Raw genomic sequence first — 22151 nt, 5'->3', positions numbered from 1 at the left:
AAGGCATGTGTCTTATCCATTGCGCCACACCACCCACCTTTCTTTCTTTCTTTCTTTCTTTCTTTCTTTCTTTCTTTCTTTCTTTCTTTCTTTCTTTCTTTCTTTCTTTCTTTCTTTCTTTCTTTCTTTCTTTCTTTCTTTCTTTCTTTCTTTCTTTCTTTCTTTCTTTCTTTCTTTCTTTCTTTCTTCTTACTGTTGTGAACATAAACGCTTCTTGCGACTGGACCCTTTCATTGCCTCTTTCAGGTGTATTTCATTTTGCACTTTATATTGGGTATTAACACTTTCATGTTTTACACTCCAATTATTGTCAGTTTTGTGCGAGTTTAGTTATGATTTGTCATTGTTTACTGTGCTTTCATCAATAAAACATTGAGGAATGAATTTGTTCTTTATTTTCAGACACACTATTTATTGAATTGTACACTTCATTATATATGAGCATCCAAGACAACATAAAATATAAATGGGAATTTATTCAGAGAATAGTTTTATAAAAATAAAATAAAATAAAAACATTTGTAGCTTTTGATCCTTAACTTTTCTCTATATACTGTAGAAACCATACTGTCTCTCCTATGAATAACACATGATGTCCTGTCAGTGTTAGGCTATTGAAACATATCAATCATACACACTAATTAATTGATCACATATTTTGCCTACACATTTCATCTGTCAAACAATGGAAATGCCTTTGCATACAGCACCATGATTCTAAATGGCAACCTGTTATACAACTATACAAAGCTTTTTTACATAAAGATTGACAAATTTGGGAAATAACAAATAAATGTTTTAAATATATGTAAAACTACATTACATAATGTGTTGAGTAATCGTACCATAATTAAAAATAATGTGAACTGTTGCAAGTTCTACCAATCACATTGTGAAGTTTTGTTCAATAAAAATGGTTTTAAAAGTGTGTCAGTGACCTCATAAAGCATTGTATGTGTCGTGTCATTATGACATACAGTTTGTGACTTTACTTTGTCCTGGATGGAGCTGTCCCTGGATTCCCCTTCCTCTTCAGATGGCACTGTTATTACCAACAGTGTATAGATTACTTTTACTAAGATGCAAACAGATGTCTTTCTTTAACAAGGTAATGTACAGGATTACATTTATAATCTTAGAAATCACATTACAGTTACTATTGTACTCAAATTATCTTTACTTCAGTTACATGAGCACTGGACTTTTGAAAGATATCATGAGAGCTGAGGTGTCTTTTGATCAAGGACCAGGTTTTAATATGTTTTTTTGTGAAACACCTTGAATCAGACCTCATGATTTGGTATCTTGCTCTGCTTGTGGTATAGGCTGGTGTGAGATTTCAAAGTAACACAAAAGTAATTAGTAAATCTAATTACTGTATTGCTCTTGCAATGGGAAGTGTAATAAAATTACATATGTAAGGTAAATTAGATGACAAATGTCTATGTAGCCACTTAGCCATATGACCACAGAATAAAAACACTTAATTATGAACTATAAAAGTATGGGATGGGAGGATGGACACTGGATATCTGTAATGATTTTTAATGTAACTCACCTCTGTATTTTAATTAATATTAAATCAGGTCACTCTGAAACACTCTTTTATTAGGTTAGGGTTTGCGAAAAAGAAACGTTCCAAGAGGCCCACAGTGACATCTGTGATTCAAATAAGTCAAAATAAACATTTCATTAATGAATTTGGCTACTGTGTCCAACAAATACATTTTAATTAACATTTATACATTAGACCACTTCATGTGTCTTTGAAATGCATGCATGACACAAGCGCTGAGTGGGCAGAGTGAATTCTTTTATTTTGTCGTATTTCATTATTATGATTAAACCAAACACATCACTGGAAAGGTGTTGATCAGCCGAGTAACAGCATTGCAATATGAAGGCTGTACCTGGCTCCTGCTTTGAAATATTGAAATATATTCACATCCACCCATACCCATGAGTGCAGTCTCAGTTTTATAGTCCAGACATCCATTTACATGTTTTAGTAATTTACAAAAACAAAACTACAATTCCCTGCTGCAGCAGATTACAACGTGATAGACAGCCCGTTAAATATGTAGTTCTTCTGGTTGGCAAACTAGGGTTGTGAGTAAGTAGGGTTTCAAAAAGAACTATAGTATAAAGTAACTTCCTAACAGACATGCTACTGCAAAAGCACAATACGTGTTGTATTAATTCAGCCCAAAAACATCGTCTTATGGTTATTATTATTAGCCAAAATTGCTTGTTTGGGAGATTCATACTAGTTGCTAAGGTAACCGTAATGGCGCAGGTGCGTAGCCTGACCACAGAAACGGAAGTAAAAAATAAATAAAAATGTGTTAGGCAAAGAAATATGAATAACTAATATTGCCAACAAATAATTTAAAAATATGTCATCCTTTATTAAAATTTGTGTTTTCATGTTGAAATCCAGGCACTAGATGCTAGGGGCGTTTTCGATGACATTTTGGAGAGGCAGGGTACACTCTGGACTGGTCGCCAGTCCTTCACACTCCCACTCACACTCCCATTCACACCTAGGGCAATTTTAGAGTCTCCAATGAACCTATTCTATTCGGTTTCTTTATGCTAAATATTTTCAACTTATGTTTTTATACAGAAAATAATGATAAAAATAACATTATTTACATTAGCACTTTTAAAAAAAATTATGTAGGCCTAAAGAACAAAGTGATATGTGATACAAAGACCACAGGGACATTCATACATTAACTCATGTCTACCATTTTATACATACATATATTTAAGAAAATAGCCTATAATTGTAAGCTGATATTTACACTGGAGAAACAGTGCAGGGAGAAACAAAAACAAGCATGTACAGTGCTATGCATAAGTTTAGACACCCATGCTAAAGTTGACTAAAAAGAGGAATAAAAAAATCATATTTTGGAAATTGAACTTAATGGCTTAATTTAAAAAATGAGGAAAAATCCAACCTTTAAGGACACCAATTTTCTTTGTGAATGAATAATGTATCGTAAATAAATAAATGTTCTTCCTTAAAATACAGGGTGCATAAATTTGGACACCCCTATGTTAATTTCCCATAGAGGCAGGCAGATTTTTATTTTTAAGTATTTTTTTTAATTTTCTTTTTAGGATACTATGCATCCTGATAAAGTTCCCTTGGCCTTTGGAATTAAATAGCCCCACATCATCACATAGCCCTCACCATACCTAGAGATTGGCATGGGGTACTTTCCATAAGATCATCTCTCAATGCAAATCAAACTAGCTATTAGGCTAACTGAAATAAAACCATGCCAATCTCTAGGTATGGTGAAGGCTATGTGATGATGTGGGGCTATTTTAATTCCAAAGGCCAAGGGAACTTTATCAGGATGCATAGTATCCTGGATCCGTGAAGTAAACCTTTAAAAATAAAAATCTGCCTGCCTCTATGGGAATTTAACATAGGGGTGTCCAAATGTATGCACCCTGTATTTTAAGGAAGAACATTTATTTATTTACGATACATTATTCATTCACAAAGAAAATTGGTGTCCCTAAAGGTTGGATTTTTCCTAATTTTTTAAATTAAGGCATTAAGTTCAGTTTCCAAAAGATGATTTTTTATTCCTCTTTTTAGTCAACTTTAGTATGGGTGTCTAAACTTATGCATAGCACTGTAAGTGTATAGGACATGTTAAGAAATCTACAAATATTCTAAGAAATGTATTGATAAATGCATCTAAAGTACTGAATACTATCCGTGTAACCAGTGAATCCCTATTAGTTTATGTGCTCCTGTTTCAGTGTTTGTGCTTCAGTGACGACAGCGTTTTCATTTTGAGTGGTGATTAAAGTTGGCATGAAAGCAAGTATATTGTATATGTGAAAATGTCCCATTGGATTGTAGGAAGTTGGGCATTGCAGGGGGTGAGTTAGCGTTAAGTCGGTCGTTCATTCAGTGTCATCCTCATAAAATGACCTATGCAGTCTGTATTACCTGACACAGAGGGACAGAAATATCAGTTTTGGGGGGGTCAGATAATTTTTCTGATATTGTGAAAAAATATAATTACAGTTACAATACAAGTCAACTCATATTTTCACTGTAGGAACATTTTAATGTAAAGCGATTTCAGCGACACCCCTATTGTGGACCGTACCATTTTTCAATGGCTGTCAATCATTCTCCATTCAGTATTCAAACAGCGCGGATGCACGGTAAAACTCTCTCCAATATGATATATTCACATTATAATGCTTGATCTGTAGATAAAAGGCTGTGGATTTGCATAAAATGACTTTATTTTGTGTATTTGTATTTTATGTTTGTTGCTGTTTTTAAACGACTCGCTACCGTGTGCCTGTTAGATCACGCACATCACAAGGACTATGAATCGGCATCAAACGCACAAAAACTGTAATTTAAAACTGTGAAGAAACAAATGATCAATAAACTGTTAGACAGATATACACTAGGATTTGTGCGCTCGACGTTTCTTCGCTTTGTGCCGTGGCGTGAACTTTTAAATGCGCACTTGTGCAGCGCTGCACACTGAGACTCCATGTTGCTTTGAGCACATCATTCTGCACCCGCGATGCGCATACGCGCTTTGTGCGCTCTGTTTTGAAGCGTTTCGTATTTTCATGGTTTTGCGCACTGAAATATTATTAAAAGCCTATATTTTTTTTATACCTAGCCTGCACAATACATTTAAAATAAGCATAATTTAATTGTATATTATTTCTGTGCAGTGTAGTGTATGCTTTATAAATAAACACTTCTGAATTCTTGACATTCACATATAAATATAAAATTGTGAAATTTATGATTGCCTGATTGAATTTTATAAGAGTACTAATAGTAATTTGTTTTTATTAACATTTAGATTTTATAAAATTACTATGCAGATTTTTTCAAGAATTACGTTTTTGCTGCTGATTTATACACTCACTAAGTTTAATAAAAATACATAATACATTTACGTAATGTTTAAAGGTGTTAACTGTAATCTTACACTGCAAAATGATAACTTACAAAGGATTAGATTCATCACAATTATGTAAGTATCTGGATATTTGCCGCGGGGCGAGGGCTTCGATAACCTCTCTCTTTTTTGACCATACATGTGTTTGCATCCCTGTAGCAAGATAATTCTCTCTCTCTATATATATATCATAATGCTATATATATATAACAGATCAGAGTCACAAATGTATTCCAAAACATAGATTTTACAAAGAAATCTATAAATAATATTTTTTTTATATATAAGACATGTACAACTTCACATAAAATATCAATGAAATATACAAATCAGAATCAACAATATATTCCCAATTCCACAACTTGGATTTCACACAAAACTAAATAGATGTTTATAAAAATGAATTATTATATTACTTATTATAAATAATTATTATACATCCTAAACCAACATTGATCATTCAATATCACGTTTCTAAAACGCATGCTAACACACACGCTGCTTTATTTAATTGTGAAGTCTGAGTCTCTTCCACCTTTACACATTTACACATGTATTTCTCCTCATAGACAGTAGTGAGACTCTTGTGGATCACCTGATGGTTTCTGCTCCTCTCATGATCATTTCACACTACGATATAACACATCCAGCAGAGTTTGGTGATTGATATTAATATACTCTGTAAAGTGGAACAGAAGAGAAAACAATCAGAGTTCAGTGGAACAAAGTGCAAATTATTATATTTCAATTACAGTTTTTTTTTTTTTTTTTTTTTTTTTTTTAAGTTAAATTGAATTCCTGTAATCAGATTAATTACTGACAATACATGATCTTGGATAGATTTGTGTTTTTAAATATAATAGATGTAAAGCATGAATCATGTTCATATGTGTGTGTGTGTGTGTGTGTGTGTGTGTGTGTGTGTGTGTGTGTGTGTGTGTGTGTGTGTGTGTGTGTCGGTGCGACTCCTATTGAGTCTCTGTAAAGGAGAAACTAATGAGTGTACGGCGTATGGAATAAACCACAGGGAGCAAATACAAATGTTATTTTGAGTTCAAACACAAACCTTTAGTTAAAGCCGTTTGTCCTCTAGTTTTCAGATGTTAGATGTTAAGTAAGGTTAGATGTTAGAAACATGGTTAGTTTAATATAGTTTAAAATTTCTACGACAAGTATAAAGCTGTGACAGTGAGCTTTTGTTCTCTTTCCTCCTTTGTGTTAAACATTTCAATAACTTCACATTTTGTTCTCACACAAACCCTTTGTTGCAATAAAGATTAATGATAATTTCCTTTCACGAATGTTTGAAAGGTTTGTTCACATATCAGAGGTAAATGAAGATCTCTTTAATATCTCAGTGATGTTTCCTCACCTCAGGACACAGTTTGAGTCTCGTAGCTCGTCTCTGAGTCGCTTCTGTGAGTCTCCTATATTATTGAGTCTCAGATCAAGCTCTTTTAGAAACTGCAGAGCTTTTGAGTTAGTCAAAGACTGAGTTAGAGAAGAAACATCTGTAATGCCACAGTCCTGTAGACTAGAAAGACACAAACAGAGGAAGAGAGATTATCTTACAAACAAATCATGAATGTGAAGAATTTTACACAAATATAATGTGAACTCAGACTCACTGTGAGATATTGAGAATAAAGTGTCTTAGTTTAAAAAACCCAGAAAGTGCACTGCTATAAACAATGAAACATAAGCCCTGCTGTCCTCAAATAAATAAACTTCAGTCACACTGTAATTGCTGTACAGTATAATGATACTAACTGTAGTTTCTCCAGCTTGAGTTGTGGGTTCATCAGTAGATCACTGAGGTTTTTCACTCCAGAGTCTCCTAGTGTATTCCTGCTCAGGTCCAGCTCTCTCAGGTGTGACGGGTTTGATTTCAGAGCTGAAGTCAGGATGAGACTCTGTTCCTCTGTAATACTGCATCTATACAGACTGAAGACAGAAAGAGAAAATGACTCAGATCTATGATGATCAACTAACGTGTTCATCTTCATCCAGCAGACTTTTGCTGACAAATAAACAGGGATATCAAGGTAAAGGTAACATGGAGAAAGACTACACATTGTTCATTTAAATATACTACCAACACTGTAACAATACAAAGGTTGAAAGCGTTGATGTATTCATGTTTACACATTCATTTCATTTAACTTTTAAAGGGTCATGAAACCCCAAAACACATTTTTTGATGACGTGACGCGTGACCTTTCCAACGTGTAATACGTGGCACATCTCAGAGATGGTACAAGACGGGCATTTGTGGTTAAAAAGTATATGTATATATATATACACCCCCTTTTTTTGAATATGTTGGGAAGTTGACCTTCCCAGACAATCCTGAGTAAACTTAGTGTCCCACGTTTTTTGCTGCAAATGACTGGGCAGTAGTTCTTGGACCGTCACTCACAGCTATTAGTTAATGTGTTTTTTTTTCTTCATTGTTACTATGTTGTTTGTCGTTTATTTTTGTTGATTCTTGGTTTTTATGTTTTGTATTTTTTTTTCTTTGTATGTGAAGGGGAACTTTGTTTGTTCTTATTTCATGTTCAAAATGTAATAAAGAGATTGATGAAAAAAAAGAAGTATACACTGTATATATATAAACCAAAATGCAGCGAATAGTCTTCTTGGCGCGCCTACTTTTGAAAGTCAACATTTAGATTATGTGAACTAAGTTAAATGCATTGTAAAGGCCTAGGTCACTCTGGAATAAATCACAACGTGTTTCATGATAAAAACGTGACTTTAGTTTACAGTCCGGAAAATACAGTAGGTTATAGTAAATTATTTCACGGACCCCCTGGCACTTGAGAACTGAAAGCCTCATAAGAAAGCCCTGTCGAGGCTCTTCCCCGGTGCGGGTCGTGTCGAGCCATTAGTCTGGGTGTTTGATGAGAAAAAGATGAAATGTAGTAGTTGTAATAAACGCGTTCAGAATCCGTACAACTGCAGCAGCGGAGGACTTTTATTCTGCTGAGCAGAGCTGAGGAAGAACTGGGGCACGTTCAAGTTCAAAACGGTGCACAACGTTTTGCTACGGTTTCCGGGTTGAACGTCATGTTTCCTGGAAACGGCGTGCTCCGGTGTGCAACGGGGTTTGACATACGTTTTCTCTTGTTTGGTGGGTGTGTCAGAACTGCAGTCCAATCAGCAGCAACGTGTATATAAAGCAAGCGGTATTAAAGTGAACTCGCACAATGTGTTCAAGGAAAGTAATTTACAAATGTGTTCGATGCAGCTCGGTATACGCAACAACTGAGGATATTAGAAGACCTGGGGCTCGTTCTTCGTACGTTGCTTATTACATCCGAGATCAAATGACACATCCAAGATGATTTCATCGTGCTAATCATAATCCGGCTAATTGAGTTCTTCGAACACACTTGCCGGATAGGATTAGTATCGCTGGATTGAGTTATCTGAGATAACTGCGCGTTCACGCGCTGGCTTAAAAGGGGATATGTATCGATAGTGGAAACATTGATCAGCAACGCTGCCATTGGCTGCTCAGCGTGGCCAAAGAGCGCGCACAGTTTTTCTCATATTATATCTATGTTTTTTCTCCTCAGCAGAGCAAGAACTAATAGTCGAAGTTTATTCGGAATTTTAATGTTTTAATCAAAACGCCAGGGAACACCTCAAAGTCTGCAAAAGCCAGGAGAGAGGGCTGGCAAAAAGTAGCAGACAATTTAAATCCGTTAGAAGTGGCCATGTTAGATGTTTTTATCACTTATTAGCCTATATTTTTGTATTTTAATAATTGCATAATTACTTTGTTCACTGTAATGTCAGAGTCACCACACTAGAATATGGGAACAAATAAAAGTGAAGTACAAAAATATTCTAATGGTAATTTTTAGTTATATTATAGTCTCTTTTATGAAAGGCACTGTTAAATAAATGGTTGTCTGTTTATAAAAGCAATCAAGAAAAAGGCTGAGAAAAAAAAAGATCTTAGTAGCCTACACTGTATTTTTGCTGCATTAAATTAAGGCCATATAGTCATTTCAGCTGTTAAATCTTGAGCAATGATGAATTGCTTTGACTTGTGGAAGTAAAAACTGATAAACTTATGTTAATGTAAAAATATGTATTGAAGAAGAGTTCAAAAAGAGTTATTGATCACATTTTTCCCAAGTGTAGTTCATTGTAATGACATTGTGTTTTCCTCTTTTGTGCACTTTTACATAATACACCAACACTTGTTAACTTAAGTGGACATTTTCTAACTTTCCAAAGGAAAGAAAGTATAAGACTTTGTAATGTCCATTTGTTTCCATTGCACTGGACAGTGAATAAACCCTCTCAGATAACTGTCATATGGAGGAACTAGCCTACCTGCAAGTGCATAAATAACTTTACTTCATTTATACTTGTATGCTTTATGGCTGCAATATAAGTTGCAGGATTCTACATCTACAGAAAGGCCTACAGAAGAGTCTGCACAGACAGAGGAGACATATGCCTACAGGTGGGCAGTGGATAGCCAACTTTTCCTTTTATTTGTTGCATGAGGCATGTGTCTAATATCTCTTGTTGCAGGCACTTGACCACTGGCCTTTCTTTACAAAGAACAATTGAAATAAAACTCAAGGAACTAAGCATATTTGTCTTTTATTAAACATTTAATGAAAAGTGTATTTTTTTTTTTTGGCAGTGTTGTGTAATATGGCACATGCAAATGCAACAATGTCACAGGCCCTGTCAGGTGTGCAACCCTCAGACTTTTCAGACACTGACATCTTCCCTTTAGTTAGCCAAAGTTCATTTCATTGTGTGCCCTTGTCCTGGCCAGAGCTGCATTGTAACTGGTTTGGGTCAGGGAATGGGGTCATAAAACACCTGTCTGCAGGCAGGAACATGTCATAATCACCTATGAAAAAATGCAGTTCTGTTAGGATCAGCATAAGTGTGTGTAATACAGTGAGCTTGATATTTAATTGTGGAACTTTCCTTACCACTTTCAAATAATGTGCATAAATGTGAATCTCTGCAAATTCTTAAGTCATACACAGATCCTGACCATTTTGCTTTCACATTTGTGATATGGAAGATTTTAGTCAACTGCCTTTTTTTTATTTGATATAATATTATTAGGAATAATATCTGGAATATTAAGAATCACAATAGTAACTGGGCTGCACATTTACATTGTGAACCCCCTTTCTGTTCACATAATCCCCTTCATTGAGGCCTTGATGGCAGTCTAGCATATAAGCCTGAGTGACATACTGTAATCAGCATGGTCATGATCGCATGATCTTCATAAAAAAATATTTAAATAGTCTAATAAATAGTAGGCTATAGTCTAATAAATAAAAAAAATAAAAAGCTGCTTAAAAAAACTGATTTACATTGGGTCTTCAGTGGCTTGGAAATGCCACAAAAAAAAAAAACCTAAAACTGTTTTTTAAACCTAAAAGCGGCAGGTAAACTCCGAATGACACGACAAACAGCACTTTCCATCAAGTTCTCCGCATCTCCAATAGTGTAAAGGAAAGAGCCACTCGCAATTAATCTTAGGGTACAGTTTGTGCTGTAGTGACTCCGACAAGTCGAAAATAAATGTGCGTTTCCAACAAATTAATAATGTAAACGACAATCTCACGAGTCACGAGGAAAAAAAAATATCAGAAAGTGCACTATCGCGCTGCGCTGGACTTCCCGTATCATCTCCGTTTATGAGCCGCAGTCTAATCCTGTTTACATGAAATAAGCCTGCTCCCGAGCAGGTTTAAGATTGCGCACCTATTGCTATGACAGCAAGTCCAGGATGAGCGTTGAAGAACCAAACAATCCAAGATCATGCCAAATCGCCAACAATCAAATCCAGCTAACTGAGTTAGCGACGTACGAAGAACGAGCCCCTGTTTGTTTTATTGTAAAAATATAGGATATCAACATAATGATGTATTGTTTATATTTTTAGCTTCATTGCAAGTGTATGACATTTGGTATAGAAATAAACAATGGTAATTAAGTGCTTTTCCTGAAAATTAGAAAGAAAATATAGGGTATTAAAACAGTATGAACTACAAATAAAGTCAGTATGTGAGGCTAAATAGATGTGTTTTAGTCTGAATTAGGTAAGATGTGTGCTTCCATTTCAGTTTCAGCAATCCCTTCACTCTTTTGTTCTGGGTGGCAAGTGCAACTGTAACATCGGGCATATTTTGTAGTATTAAACACATATTTATACCGACTTCATCAGGCTCAGACAATTCTTCACAAAGAACACAAAGAATGAGCCTTCTCAGCTGCCATAGTTGCAACTCTTGCGTCATCAGAACAGTGTGTTCAGCGCATCACCGTTTCTGTTTAAAAAACGTTGTGCAACGTTTTGTCGGGGCTGAACGCAGCCCTGATGATGGGACAGTTTGATCTTCGGCTGACAAATCAGAGGAAAGGAGCGTTTCATTCCCGCCTACGTGTAGAAATCAAATATTCAAGCTGTTTATAAATGTTTCTACCTGAGAACGAAAAGTGAAAAATCAAGCTGAATACTTGTTTTTAGTTTGTTTGAAAAAATAAAAAGACGAAAAAGGAAGTGTTTTCTCGGTTTTCTACTTTCAATATTAAATAAAAAAACGAATGAACACACGACACGGTCCGTGTATCATCTGATCATTTCATTTCCTGTTTGGAATGGAATAACGAGAAATGAAAAGACGGATCGTTTATTCTGTGTTTCGTTTAGTTTAATAAACGGAAAATGAGATTTCGGCTCGATTTCAAATTTTTCGTTTGTGGTTTACAAATCGGTTTATGGCTTTGATATTTAATTTGCACATGTGGGCGGCGCTGAAACGCCCCTTTCATCTGATTGGTCAAACCGCTTCGTCTTCAGTACAGCCAGAATAAGAGTCCGTACGGCACACTCACATCCCACTTTAACCCACTGTGAGCAATAGGGGAAACCCAGAAAGTGCACTGCTATAAACAATGAAACATAAGCCCTGCTGTCTTCAGATAAATAAACTTCAGTCACACTGTAATTGCTGTACAGTATAATGATACTAACTGTAGTTTCTCCAGCTTGAATTGTGGGTTCATCAGTAGATCACTGAGGTTTTTCACTCCAGAGTCTCCTAGTTTATTCACGCTCAGGTCCAGCTCTCTCAGGTGTGACGGGTTTGATTTCAGAGCTGAAGTCACATCAGAACAACCTTCATCTGTCATATCACAGCAGCTTAAACTACATTAGCAGAGAGAGAGAAGAAAATAAGACAGAAGAAAAGAAAACTCTTTATTCTGTAAAGTCACATCATCTTCATAAGCAAATGAAACAGAGAGAGGAAGAGAGATCTTCATCTTTATTTCACCAGATCACAAAATACTAAGTTTGCACAAATACAACGTTAAAAGTGTTTTAGTTTAAACTGTTGAAGTGATTTTAAGCATTTTGATTCTTGTATGTGAATGTGACTGACCTCAATCTCTCCAGTTTACAGTGTGAATCCTTCAGTACGGCACATAAGCGCTTCACTCCTGAGTCTCCTAGTGTATTCCCGCTCAGGTCCAGCTCTCTCAGGTGTGACGGGTTTGATTTCAGAGCTGAAGTCAGGATGAGACTCTGTTTCTCTGTAATACTGCAGTTCCACAGACTGAAGACAGAAAGAGAAAATGACTCAGATCTATGATGATCAACTAACGTGTTCATCTTCATCCAGCAGACTTTTGTTGACAAATAAACAGGGATATCAAGGTAAAGGTAACATGGAGAAAGACTACACATTGTTCATTTAATTATACTACCAACACTGTAACAATACAAAGGTTGAAAGCGTTGATGTATTTATGTTTACACATTCATTTCATTTCATTCTTAAAGGGTCATGAAACCCCAAAAACATTTTTTGATGACGTGACGCGTGACCTTTCCAACGTGATGATGTAATACGTGGCACATCTCAGAGATGGTACAAGACGGGCATTTGTGGTTAAAAAGTATATATATACCCCCTTTTTTTGAATATGTTAGGAAGTTGACCTTCCCAGACAATCCTGAGTAAACTTAGTGTCCCACGTTTTTTGCTGCAAATGACTGGGCAGTAGTTCTTGGACCGTCACTCACAGCTATTAGTTAATGTGTTTTTTTTTCTTCATTGTTACTATGTTGTTTGTCGTGTATTTTTGTTGATTCTTGGTTTTTATGTTTTGTATTTTTTTTTCTTTGTATGTGAAGGGAACTTTGTTTGTTCTTATTTCATGTTCAAAATTTAATAAAGAGATTGATGAAAAAAAAGAAGTATATACTGTATATATATAAACCAAAATACAGCGAATAGTCTTCTTGGCGCGCCTACTTTTGAAAGTCAACATTTAGATTATGTGAACTAAGTTAAATGCATTGTAAAGGCCTAGGTCACTCTGGAATAAATCACAACGTGTTTCATGATAAAAACGTGACTTTAGTTTACAGTCCGGAAAATACAGTAGGTTATAGTAAATTATTTCACGGACCCCCTGGCACTTGAGAACTGAAAGCCTCATAAGAAAGCCCTGTCGAGGCTCTTCCCCGGTGCGGGTCGTGTCGAGCCATTAGTCTGGGTGTTTGATGAGAAAAAGATGAAATGTAGTAGTTGCAATAAACGCGTTCAGAATCCGTACAACTGCAGCAGCGGAGGACTTTTATTCTGCTGAGCGGAGCTGAGGAAGAACTGATGACGGGACAGTTTGATCTTCGGCTGACAAATCAGAGGAAAGGAGCGTTTCATTCCCGCCTACGTGTAGATATCAAATATTCAAGCTGTTTATAAATGTTTCTACCTGAGAACGAAAAGTGAAAAATCAAGCTGAATACTTGTTTTTAGTTTTTTTGAAAAAAATAAAAAAACGAAAAAGGAAGTGTTTTCTCGTTTTTCTACATTCAATATTAAATAAAAAAACGAATGAACACACGACACGGTCCGTGTATCATCAGATCATTTCATTTCCTGTTTGGAATGGAATAACGAGAAATGAAAAGACGGATCGTTTATTCTGTGTTTCGTTTAGTTTAATAAACGGAAAATGAGATTTCGGCTCGATTTCAAATTTTTAGTTTGTGGTTTACAAATCGGTTTATGGCTTTGATATTTCGTTTGCACATGTGGGCGGCGCTGAAACGCCCCTTTCATCTGATTGGTCAAACCGCTTCGTCTTCAGTACAGCCAGAATAAGAGTCCGTACGGCACACTCACATCCCACTTTAACCCCCTGTGAGCAATAGGGGAAACCCAGAAAGTGCACTGCTATAAACAATGAAACATAAGCCCTGCTGTCTTCAAATAAATAAACTTCAGTCACACTGTAATTGCTGTACAGTATAATGATACTAACTGTAGTTTCTCCAGCTTGAATTGTGGGTTCATCAGTAGATCACTGAGGTTTTTCACTCCAGTGTCTCCTAGTTTATTCACGCTCAGGTCCAGCTCTCTCAGGTGTGACGGGTTTGATTTCAGAGCTGAAGTCACATCAGAACAACCTTCATCTGTCATATAACAGCAGCTTAAACTACATTAGCAGAGAGAGAGAAGAAAATAAGACAGAAGAAAAGAAAACTCTTTATTCTGTAAAGTCACATCATCTTCATAAGCAAATAAAACAGAGAGAGGAAGAGAGATCTTCATCTTTATTTCACCAGATCACAAAATACTAAGTTTGCACAAATACAACGTTAAAAGTGTTTTAGTTTAAACTGTTGAAGTGATTTTAAGCATTTTGATTCTTGTATGTGAATGTGACTGACCTCAATCTCTCCAGTTTACAGTGTGAATCCTTCAGTACGGCACATAAGTGCTTCACTCCAGAGTCTCGTAGTGTATTCCCGCTCAGGTCCAGCTCTCTCAGGTGTGACGAGTTTGATTTCAGAGCTGAAGTCAGGATGAGACTCTGTTTCTCTGTAATACTGCAGTTCCACAGACTGAAGACAGAAAGAGAAAATTACTCAGATCTATGATGATCAACTAACGTGTTCATCTTCATCCAGCAGACTTTTGCTGACAAATAAACAGGGATATCAAGGTAAAGGGAACATGGAGAAAGACTACACATTGTTCATTTAAATATACTACCAACACTGTAACAAAACAAAGGTTGAAATTGTTGATGTATTTATGTTTACACATTCATTTCATTTCATTTTTAAAGGGTCATGAAACCCCAAAACACATTTTTTGATGACGTGACGCGTGACCTTTCCAACGTGATGATGTAATATGTGGCACATCTCAGAGATGGTACAAGACGGGCATTTGTGGTTAAAAAGTATATATATACCCCCTTTTTTTGAATATGTTGGGAAGTTGACCTTCCCAAACAATCCTGAGTAAACTTAGTGTCCCACGTTTTTTGCTGCAAATGACTGGGCAGTAGTTCTTGGACCGTCACTCACAGCTATTAGTTAATGTGTTTTTTTTTCTTCATTGTTACTATGTTGTTTGTCGTTTATTTTTGTTGATTCTTGGTGTTTATGTTTTGTATTTTTTTTTCTTTGTATGTGAAGGGGAACTTTGTTTGTTCTTATTTCATGTTCAAAATTTAATAAAGAGATTGATGAAAAAAAAGAAGTATATACTGTATATATATAAACCAAAATACAGCGAATAGTCTTCTTGGCGCGCCTACTTTTGAAAGTCAACATTTAGATTATGTGAACTAAGTTAAATGCATTGTAAAGGCCTAGGTCACTCTGGAATAAATCACAACGTGTTTCATGATAAAAATGTGACTTTAGTTTACAGTCCGGAAAATACAGTGGGTTATAGTAAATTATTTCACGGACCCCCTGGCACTTGAGAACTGAAAGCCTCATAAGAAAGCCCTGTCGAGGCTCTTCCCCGGTGCGGGTCGTGTCGAGCCATTAGTCTGGGTGTTTGATGAGAAAAAGATGAAATGTAGTAGTTGCAATAAACGCGTTCAGAATCCGTACAACTGCAGCAGCGGAGGACTTTTATTCTGCTGAGCAGAGCTGAGGAAGAACTGATGACGGGACAGTTTGATCTTCGGCTGACAAATCAGAGGAAAGGAGTGTTTCATTCCCGCCTATACGTGTAGAAATCAAATATTCAAGCTGTTTATAAATGTTTCTACCTGAGAACGAAAAGTGAAAAATCAAGCTGAATACTTGTTTTTAGTTTTTTTGAAAAAATAAAAAGACGAAAAAGGAAGTGTTTTCTCGTTTTTCTACTTTCAATATTAAATCAAAAAACGAATGAACACACGACACGGTCCGTGTATCATCTGATCATTTCATTTCCTGTTTGGAATAAAATAACGAGAAATGAAAAGATGGATCGTTTATTCGGTGTTTCGTTTAGTTTAATAAACAGAAAATGAGATTTCGGCTCGATTTCTAATTTTTAGTTTGTGGTTTACAAATCGGTTTATGGCTTTGATATTTCGTTTGCACATGTGGGCGGCACTGAAACGCCCCTTTCATCTGATTGGTCAAACTGCTTCGTCTTCAGTACAGCCAGAATAAGAGTCCGTACGGCACACTCACATCCCACTTTAACCCCCTGTGAGCAATAGGGGAAACCCAGAAAGTGCACTGCTATAAACAATGAAACATAAGCCCTGCTGTCTTCAAATAAATAAACTTCAGTCACACTGTAATTGCTGTACAGTATAATGATACTAACTGTAGTTTCTCCAGCTTGAATTGTGGGTTCATCAGTAGATCACTGAGGTTTTTCACCCAAGAGTCTCCTAGTGTATTCCTGCTCAGGTCCAGCTCTCTCAGATGTGACGGGTTTGATTTCAGAGCTGAAGTCACATTAGAACAACCTTCATCTGTCATATCACAGCATCTTAAACTACATTAGCAGAGAGAGAGAAGAAAATAAGACAGAAGAAAAGAAAACTCTTTATTCTGTAAAGTCACATCATCTTCATAAGCAAATAAAACAGAGAGAGGAAGAGAGATCTTCATCTTTATTTCACCAGATCACAAAATACTAAGTTTGCACAAATACAATGTTAAAGTGTTTTAGTTTAAACTGTTGAAGTGATTTTAAGTATTTTGATTCTTGTATGTGAATGTGACTGACCTCAATCTCTCCAGTTTACAGTGTGAATCCTTCAGTACGGCACATAAGTGCTTCACTCCAGAGTCTCCTAGTGTATTCCCGCTCAGGTCCAGCTCTCTCAGGTGTGACGGGTTTGATTTCAGAGCTGAAGTCAGGATGAGACTCTGTTTCTCTGTAATTCTGCATACACTCAGACTGAAGACAGAAAGAGAAAATGACTCAGATCTATGATGATCAACTAACGTGTTCATCTTCATCCAGCAGACTTTTGCTGACAAATAAACAGGGATATCAAGGTAAAGGTAACATGGAGAAAGACTACGCATTGTTCATTTAAATATACTACCAACACTGTAACAATACAAAGGTTGAAAGCGTTGATCTATTTATGTTAGTTTACACATTCATTTCATTTAATCTTTAAGGTTCTTTCATGTCAATGTCACCCTTGGTTTGCTCACTGGGTCAAATGTGTTTATGTCGGTTGTTTTCGGACACATTGTCTTACTTGCTAAAACTTTACAGTAAGGTTTCATTTGTTAACATTAACTACATTAGTTAACATGAACCAATGATGGACAATACTATACAGCATTTAATAACCTTAAGTTTAAACATTTACTAATACATTTTTAAATACAAAAGTTTTCTGCTAACATTAGTAAATCCCCTGTGAACTAACATGAACAAAGAATAACTGTATAAACTAACATGATCAGATTAAGGACTAAAAGTATTTCCTTAAAGGTGCATTGCGCAACATTTCATGTTAAAAATACCCGTTTTTCTAACCCATACATGCTTAAACAATTGCCTGATGGGCTGAATGAGCCCTTCTATGATCACTGCGATTGCCTCTATAATCCTGTACAGTAAAATAAATAAGAGGGATTCGGGTCGGAATCGACTGGGCGTGACGTCATGCGCGTTCACGCTCACCTGGCTATGTCTGGCAGGTTTGTGTATTCGCCGCCATTATCCGCATCAGCGAAGACAACTCAAGCGACTTTTGCAAAAGTAGAAGTTGGATTCAAAGAGACCGGCTTCTAGTTCATCCCAAACCCCAACGCAAACTCCACGTAACCGCGTGCACAACTCTGGTTGCAGTTTCGCGTGTCGCCAGAAGGGGGCATAGTTCTGCAAAAACTCAAAAACTGGCGCAATGCACCTTTAAGCAGAAGACAATCAAACAAGTTTTGTAAAAGGTAGTTCATCTGCTTTAGTGCTGCACCGTGAGGCAGTGTCGGTGTATTTTATGGATGGCTCAGCTAAACAGGCCAATAAGAGACTATTAACTACTATTATTGCTTTTAATTATACTAATGTCTAATTAAAATGTCTACAAATGTATAAAACTGATCAGAGATCAGGTAAAACCCACAGACACTTGTTCAATCTCAGTGAATCTGCATGATTCATGTGTTCACAGAGATCATCGCCCCCCAGTGGTGAACCATTGACATTTTTAAACGTTTTGAAACAGTTATGACGTAACGAAGCCTCGTTTACTGAAATCATATGACTTTGGCAGTGTGATACACACTCTGAACCACTGATCCGAAACAAAAGATTCGTAAAGGTTTCACAACTTCATGAAGTGTGTTTCGAAAGTGCCCATCACTAGCGTTCAGTGAATTTACCTTCAGTGGATCTTATTACAGGCAGATACTGATCACAGACTTTTAAAATGCACTTATTCGGTTTTTACAAGTAACAGTATATGAGGAGCTCTTTTCCAAAACGGGATAAATCCATTTCAGTAGTTTTCAGGAAAATTACATTTTTTACCTAGACCCACACATTTTGTGAATATTCAATTTATCCTGTTAAAATGTTTTTTTTGGCTCAGTCTGAACATGTTGAACAATGATTATTAAATCAAACAACAATTTTGTTGATGATAAATTCAAAGTTAATTTTTTTTTTTCAAAACGCTATAAATCCATCAATTTTTGGAAAAAAATTATGGATGTCGTTTAAAAAACAAACAAACAAGAGAACGTGCAACATATAATCAGGTACTCATAGTATAGATTCATATAAATTAAATAAGTGCAAATGCATGAAATAAATAAAAGCAAAATTAAATAAATAGTAAAATAAAATAAATAGTAAAATAAAATAAATAGTAAAAATAAAATAAATATTTCCAGTGACATGTTCTAATATTGTCCACCACATAAAACAAATAATTTAAAAATAACACACATACAAATACCAGTCCTTAAATACAACAATGTTAAAAATACATTCAAATCATTTAGTAACACATTTAGGCTAATAGTCATTCGGTGCCGAACCTGAAAAAAGTAAAGTTTTTTGTTATTTTTTTGTTATTAAGTAATACATTTAGAGTCATTTTTAGTAAAGTGTCAAACCTGTAACAAGCAGGACCAATATGTCCACTACATATGCATGAAAATTTTTTTTTTATAAAAAATATTCAATAATGATAACTATATTCAATAGGCAAGTCAGTCAGTAATAAATTAAAATAAATACAAACATTGGCAATTCAGTAAAGTGTCTAAGCCCATTGTCTGATTACATAAAACAAATCACATAGTGTGTGTGTATGTCCTTTGAGTATGTGAGAGGAGAGAGCCAGTGTGTGTGTGTGTGTGTGTGTGTGTGTGTGTGTGACACACGAGAGAGAGAGAGAGAGAGAGAGAGAGAGTGAGAGTGAGTGAGTGAGTGTGAGGGTGTGAGAGAGAGAGTCTTTTTTTGGGGGTGTAATGTGTCAAGCCTATAACAAGTAGGACCAATTTGTCCAACAAATATGCATGAAAAACATTCAGTATTCAATAATGCATTCAATAGTGCAATACATTCAGTAAGGCATACAGTAAAGTGTCGAACCTAAAACAGTTGTCTGCTATACATCTAAAAAAAAAAATCACAGTGTCTGTGTGTGAGATGTGCTTTGAGTGTGTGAGAGGACAGAGAGAGAGAGAGAGGGTGTGTGTGTGTGTGTGTGTGTGTGTGTGTGTGTGGATCACTCGTCATCACTCAGGGCTGCATTGTCAGTCACCTGATACAGTGCATCATCATAAAAAGCCCTCACAGCATCAGACACACCTATTGCTCCTAATAGTGCCAGCACATCTCTCTTTTTTGCGGCCTTGACAGAGCTTTGCTTTGGAAGTACTTCAGGTTTCAGGTCAGCCCACCGCTTGCCCCGCTTTAACACACTATGGAAACAATACTCCCCGTTGTAAGTCGTCTTTACACCCACCTTGTTGGTACTCAAGTCGAGCATTCGTGCTTCACTGATTTTAAAGCTCCTCTGAGCCTTAACACAGTCTTTTGAGGCTGACCTGTAATCAAACGCCTCCCAGTCTTTGCCATAAACATGAATGTTGCCAAATTGCTGCAGGATGGCGTGGTATTCTTGTGGTAGCAGAATTGTGTCCATTTTCCTGATCTTCTGCTCAATTCTGCCAAAGACTCGGTCTGCAGGGAGATAACTGTGGCCCCGTACTGGAAAGGTGTGCTCTATGCCAAGGTTGGGGAAAAGCTGCCGAAGTTCCATCAGCATGGATACCATGCTCATGTTCTTGTTCTGCCCAAAACAAGAGTCGCTGAACAGCCGAAGCCCCCTGGATCTGCTGACTTTGTCCTGAAGTTGAACCTTGATGCAGTCATTCAGCGCAGAAGCAATCATATTGCTGTCTTTGCTACCCTCATTCTCCTGCCACACATACAGATGGACATCATCTTTTTCCTGGTAACTGTTCTCCCCGTGGTGCACAACCACACCAAACAGGTACAGATACATCTGGCGTGAGTAATAGGCCTGTCCTATCGCGGTTTTTGGAAGCACCAGGTTTTGCATCATGTCAAAACAGAGGGTCACATGACCTTCAGCAACCCTGCCTAACATGTCATAAAAAACGCGCGCTCTGCGACGATGCAAGATGAATGATGCCGATTCCATCCTCTTCTCTGTGTCAGTAAGGTTCGGGTCTGTAATCCTGATCTTGTACTTGGCACAATCAGCGCATGCATCTGTAGCTGGGTGACCGAAGCCAAGATTGAATTCCTTGGAAAACACAGAGTAATAGAGGGAATAGCTGGTTTGAGCATGGCTCTGAGCCTCAAAGAGCTCATGCATCTTGTGCACATTCAGGTCACTGGGGAGATACTTGTGGCCTGGTGCTCCTCTCCGGCCATAATGGCTGGCCCTGCAGGTAAAAGACTGTATGTGCTCAACAATGAGTTGCCTTCTCCTTGCATGCTCCTCACTGTGTCGTGCACCACCTCTTCTCTCTGGGCGAGCCTCAGCAGTCTCAGCATAATATTGAGCCACCCGGGACACATGGCCTTTGCCGATGCCTGTGAAAGTAAATTATTTAGATTGTCATATACATTGGAGCCAGTATGAAATAAACAGAATTACACACAACTAACTTGCTATTACTCCCTCCCCTTTCAGTTTTCTCCTTAGCAGGGGTTAGGAACTGCTTTTGCTTAACATATCACCTTTCACACACACATCTCTCTCTCTCTCTCTCTCTCTCTCTCTAAATTCAATCAGCTTTATTGGCATGACAAAAACAAAACAAAAAAATACATTTTGTATTGCCAAAGCATCAAAACCTCATAGAAAATGTGTTTGTGAGCCCTGCTCTATAGCAATGACATACCATGTAACAACAACATAATGTCCAATCATATGTAACAACAATCACATCTTTGCACATATCCCTGCACTGTTTACTGGTCGCATTTTGTACTTTTGCACTATCATCACTACACAATCTACCATAGCACCTTATCATGGTCAGTGTATCAAAGGCCAGTCTATCTATCAGTAGGCTAGTAGAACTATTCAGTACTTTTAATGTCACGTTAGCCAGGGCTGCCAACTTTTGAGTTTAGCTTGGAGTGAGATTTTTTTTTTTTTTTTTATGACTGGTAGGATACAGTTTTTATTATTGCTTGACAAAAAATTCAAGATAAAAATTCCATTCTTGTGATTTGATTCCGATTTTGATTCAATATTGACTAATTTGGATACATGTTTATTTTAAATTTTATTTAAAAAAATAATCTCACCTAATGCTGTAAACATAGAGGGCCCAATCTGCTGGTATTATTAAAGGTTAAAAATAACAAATTAAATTAAATATAAATGCAGTTTTTGTTATAATAACAATTA

The 22151-nt window shown here is 36.6% G+C and overlaps 1 protein-coding gene across 1 annotated transcript in view; it reads right to left on the bottom strand.

Annotated features, from left to right (window-relative positions):
• Positions 1-22151, bottom strand: part of LOC311305800 (uncharacterized protein) — a 1224369-nt gene that overhangs the window by 647836 nt on the left and 554382 nt on the right. The window contains exons 17-20 of the mRNA XM_084433678.1: positions 14710-14883; positions 14301-14474; positions 12410-12583; positions 12001-12174 (exon numbers count right to left, since the gene is read on the bottom strand). Of these exons, the coding sequence (XP_084289804.1) occupies positions 12001-12174; positions 12410-12583; positions 14301-14474; positions 14710-14883 (696 nt within the window). The remainder of the gene's footprint in view (positions 1-12000; positions 12175-12409; positions 12584-14300; positions 14475-14709; positions 14884-22151) is intronic.

The sequence above is a fragment of the Rutilus rutilus genome (genome assembly GCF_951802725.1).
Source record: "Rutilus rutilus genome assembly, chromosome: 1".
NCBI classification, from domain to species: domain Eukaryota; kingdom Metazoa; phylum Chordata; class Actinopteri; order Cypriniformes; family Leuciscidae; genus Rutilus; species Rutilus rutilus.
Note: the sequence above shows the minus strand (reverse complement) of the source record. Positions and strands in the feature narration are given on the sequence as shown.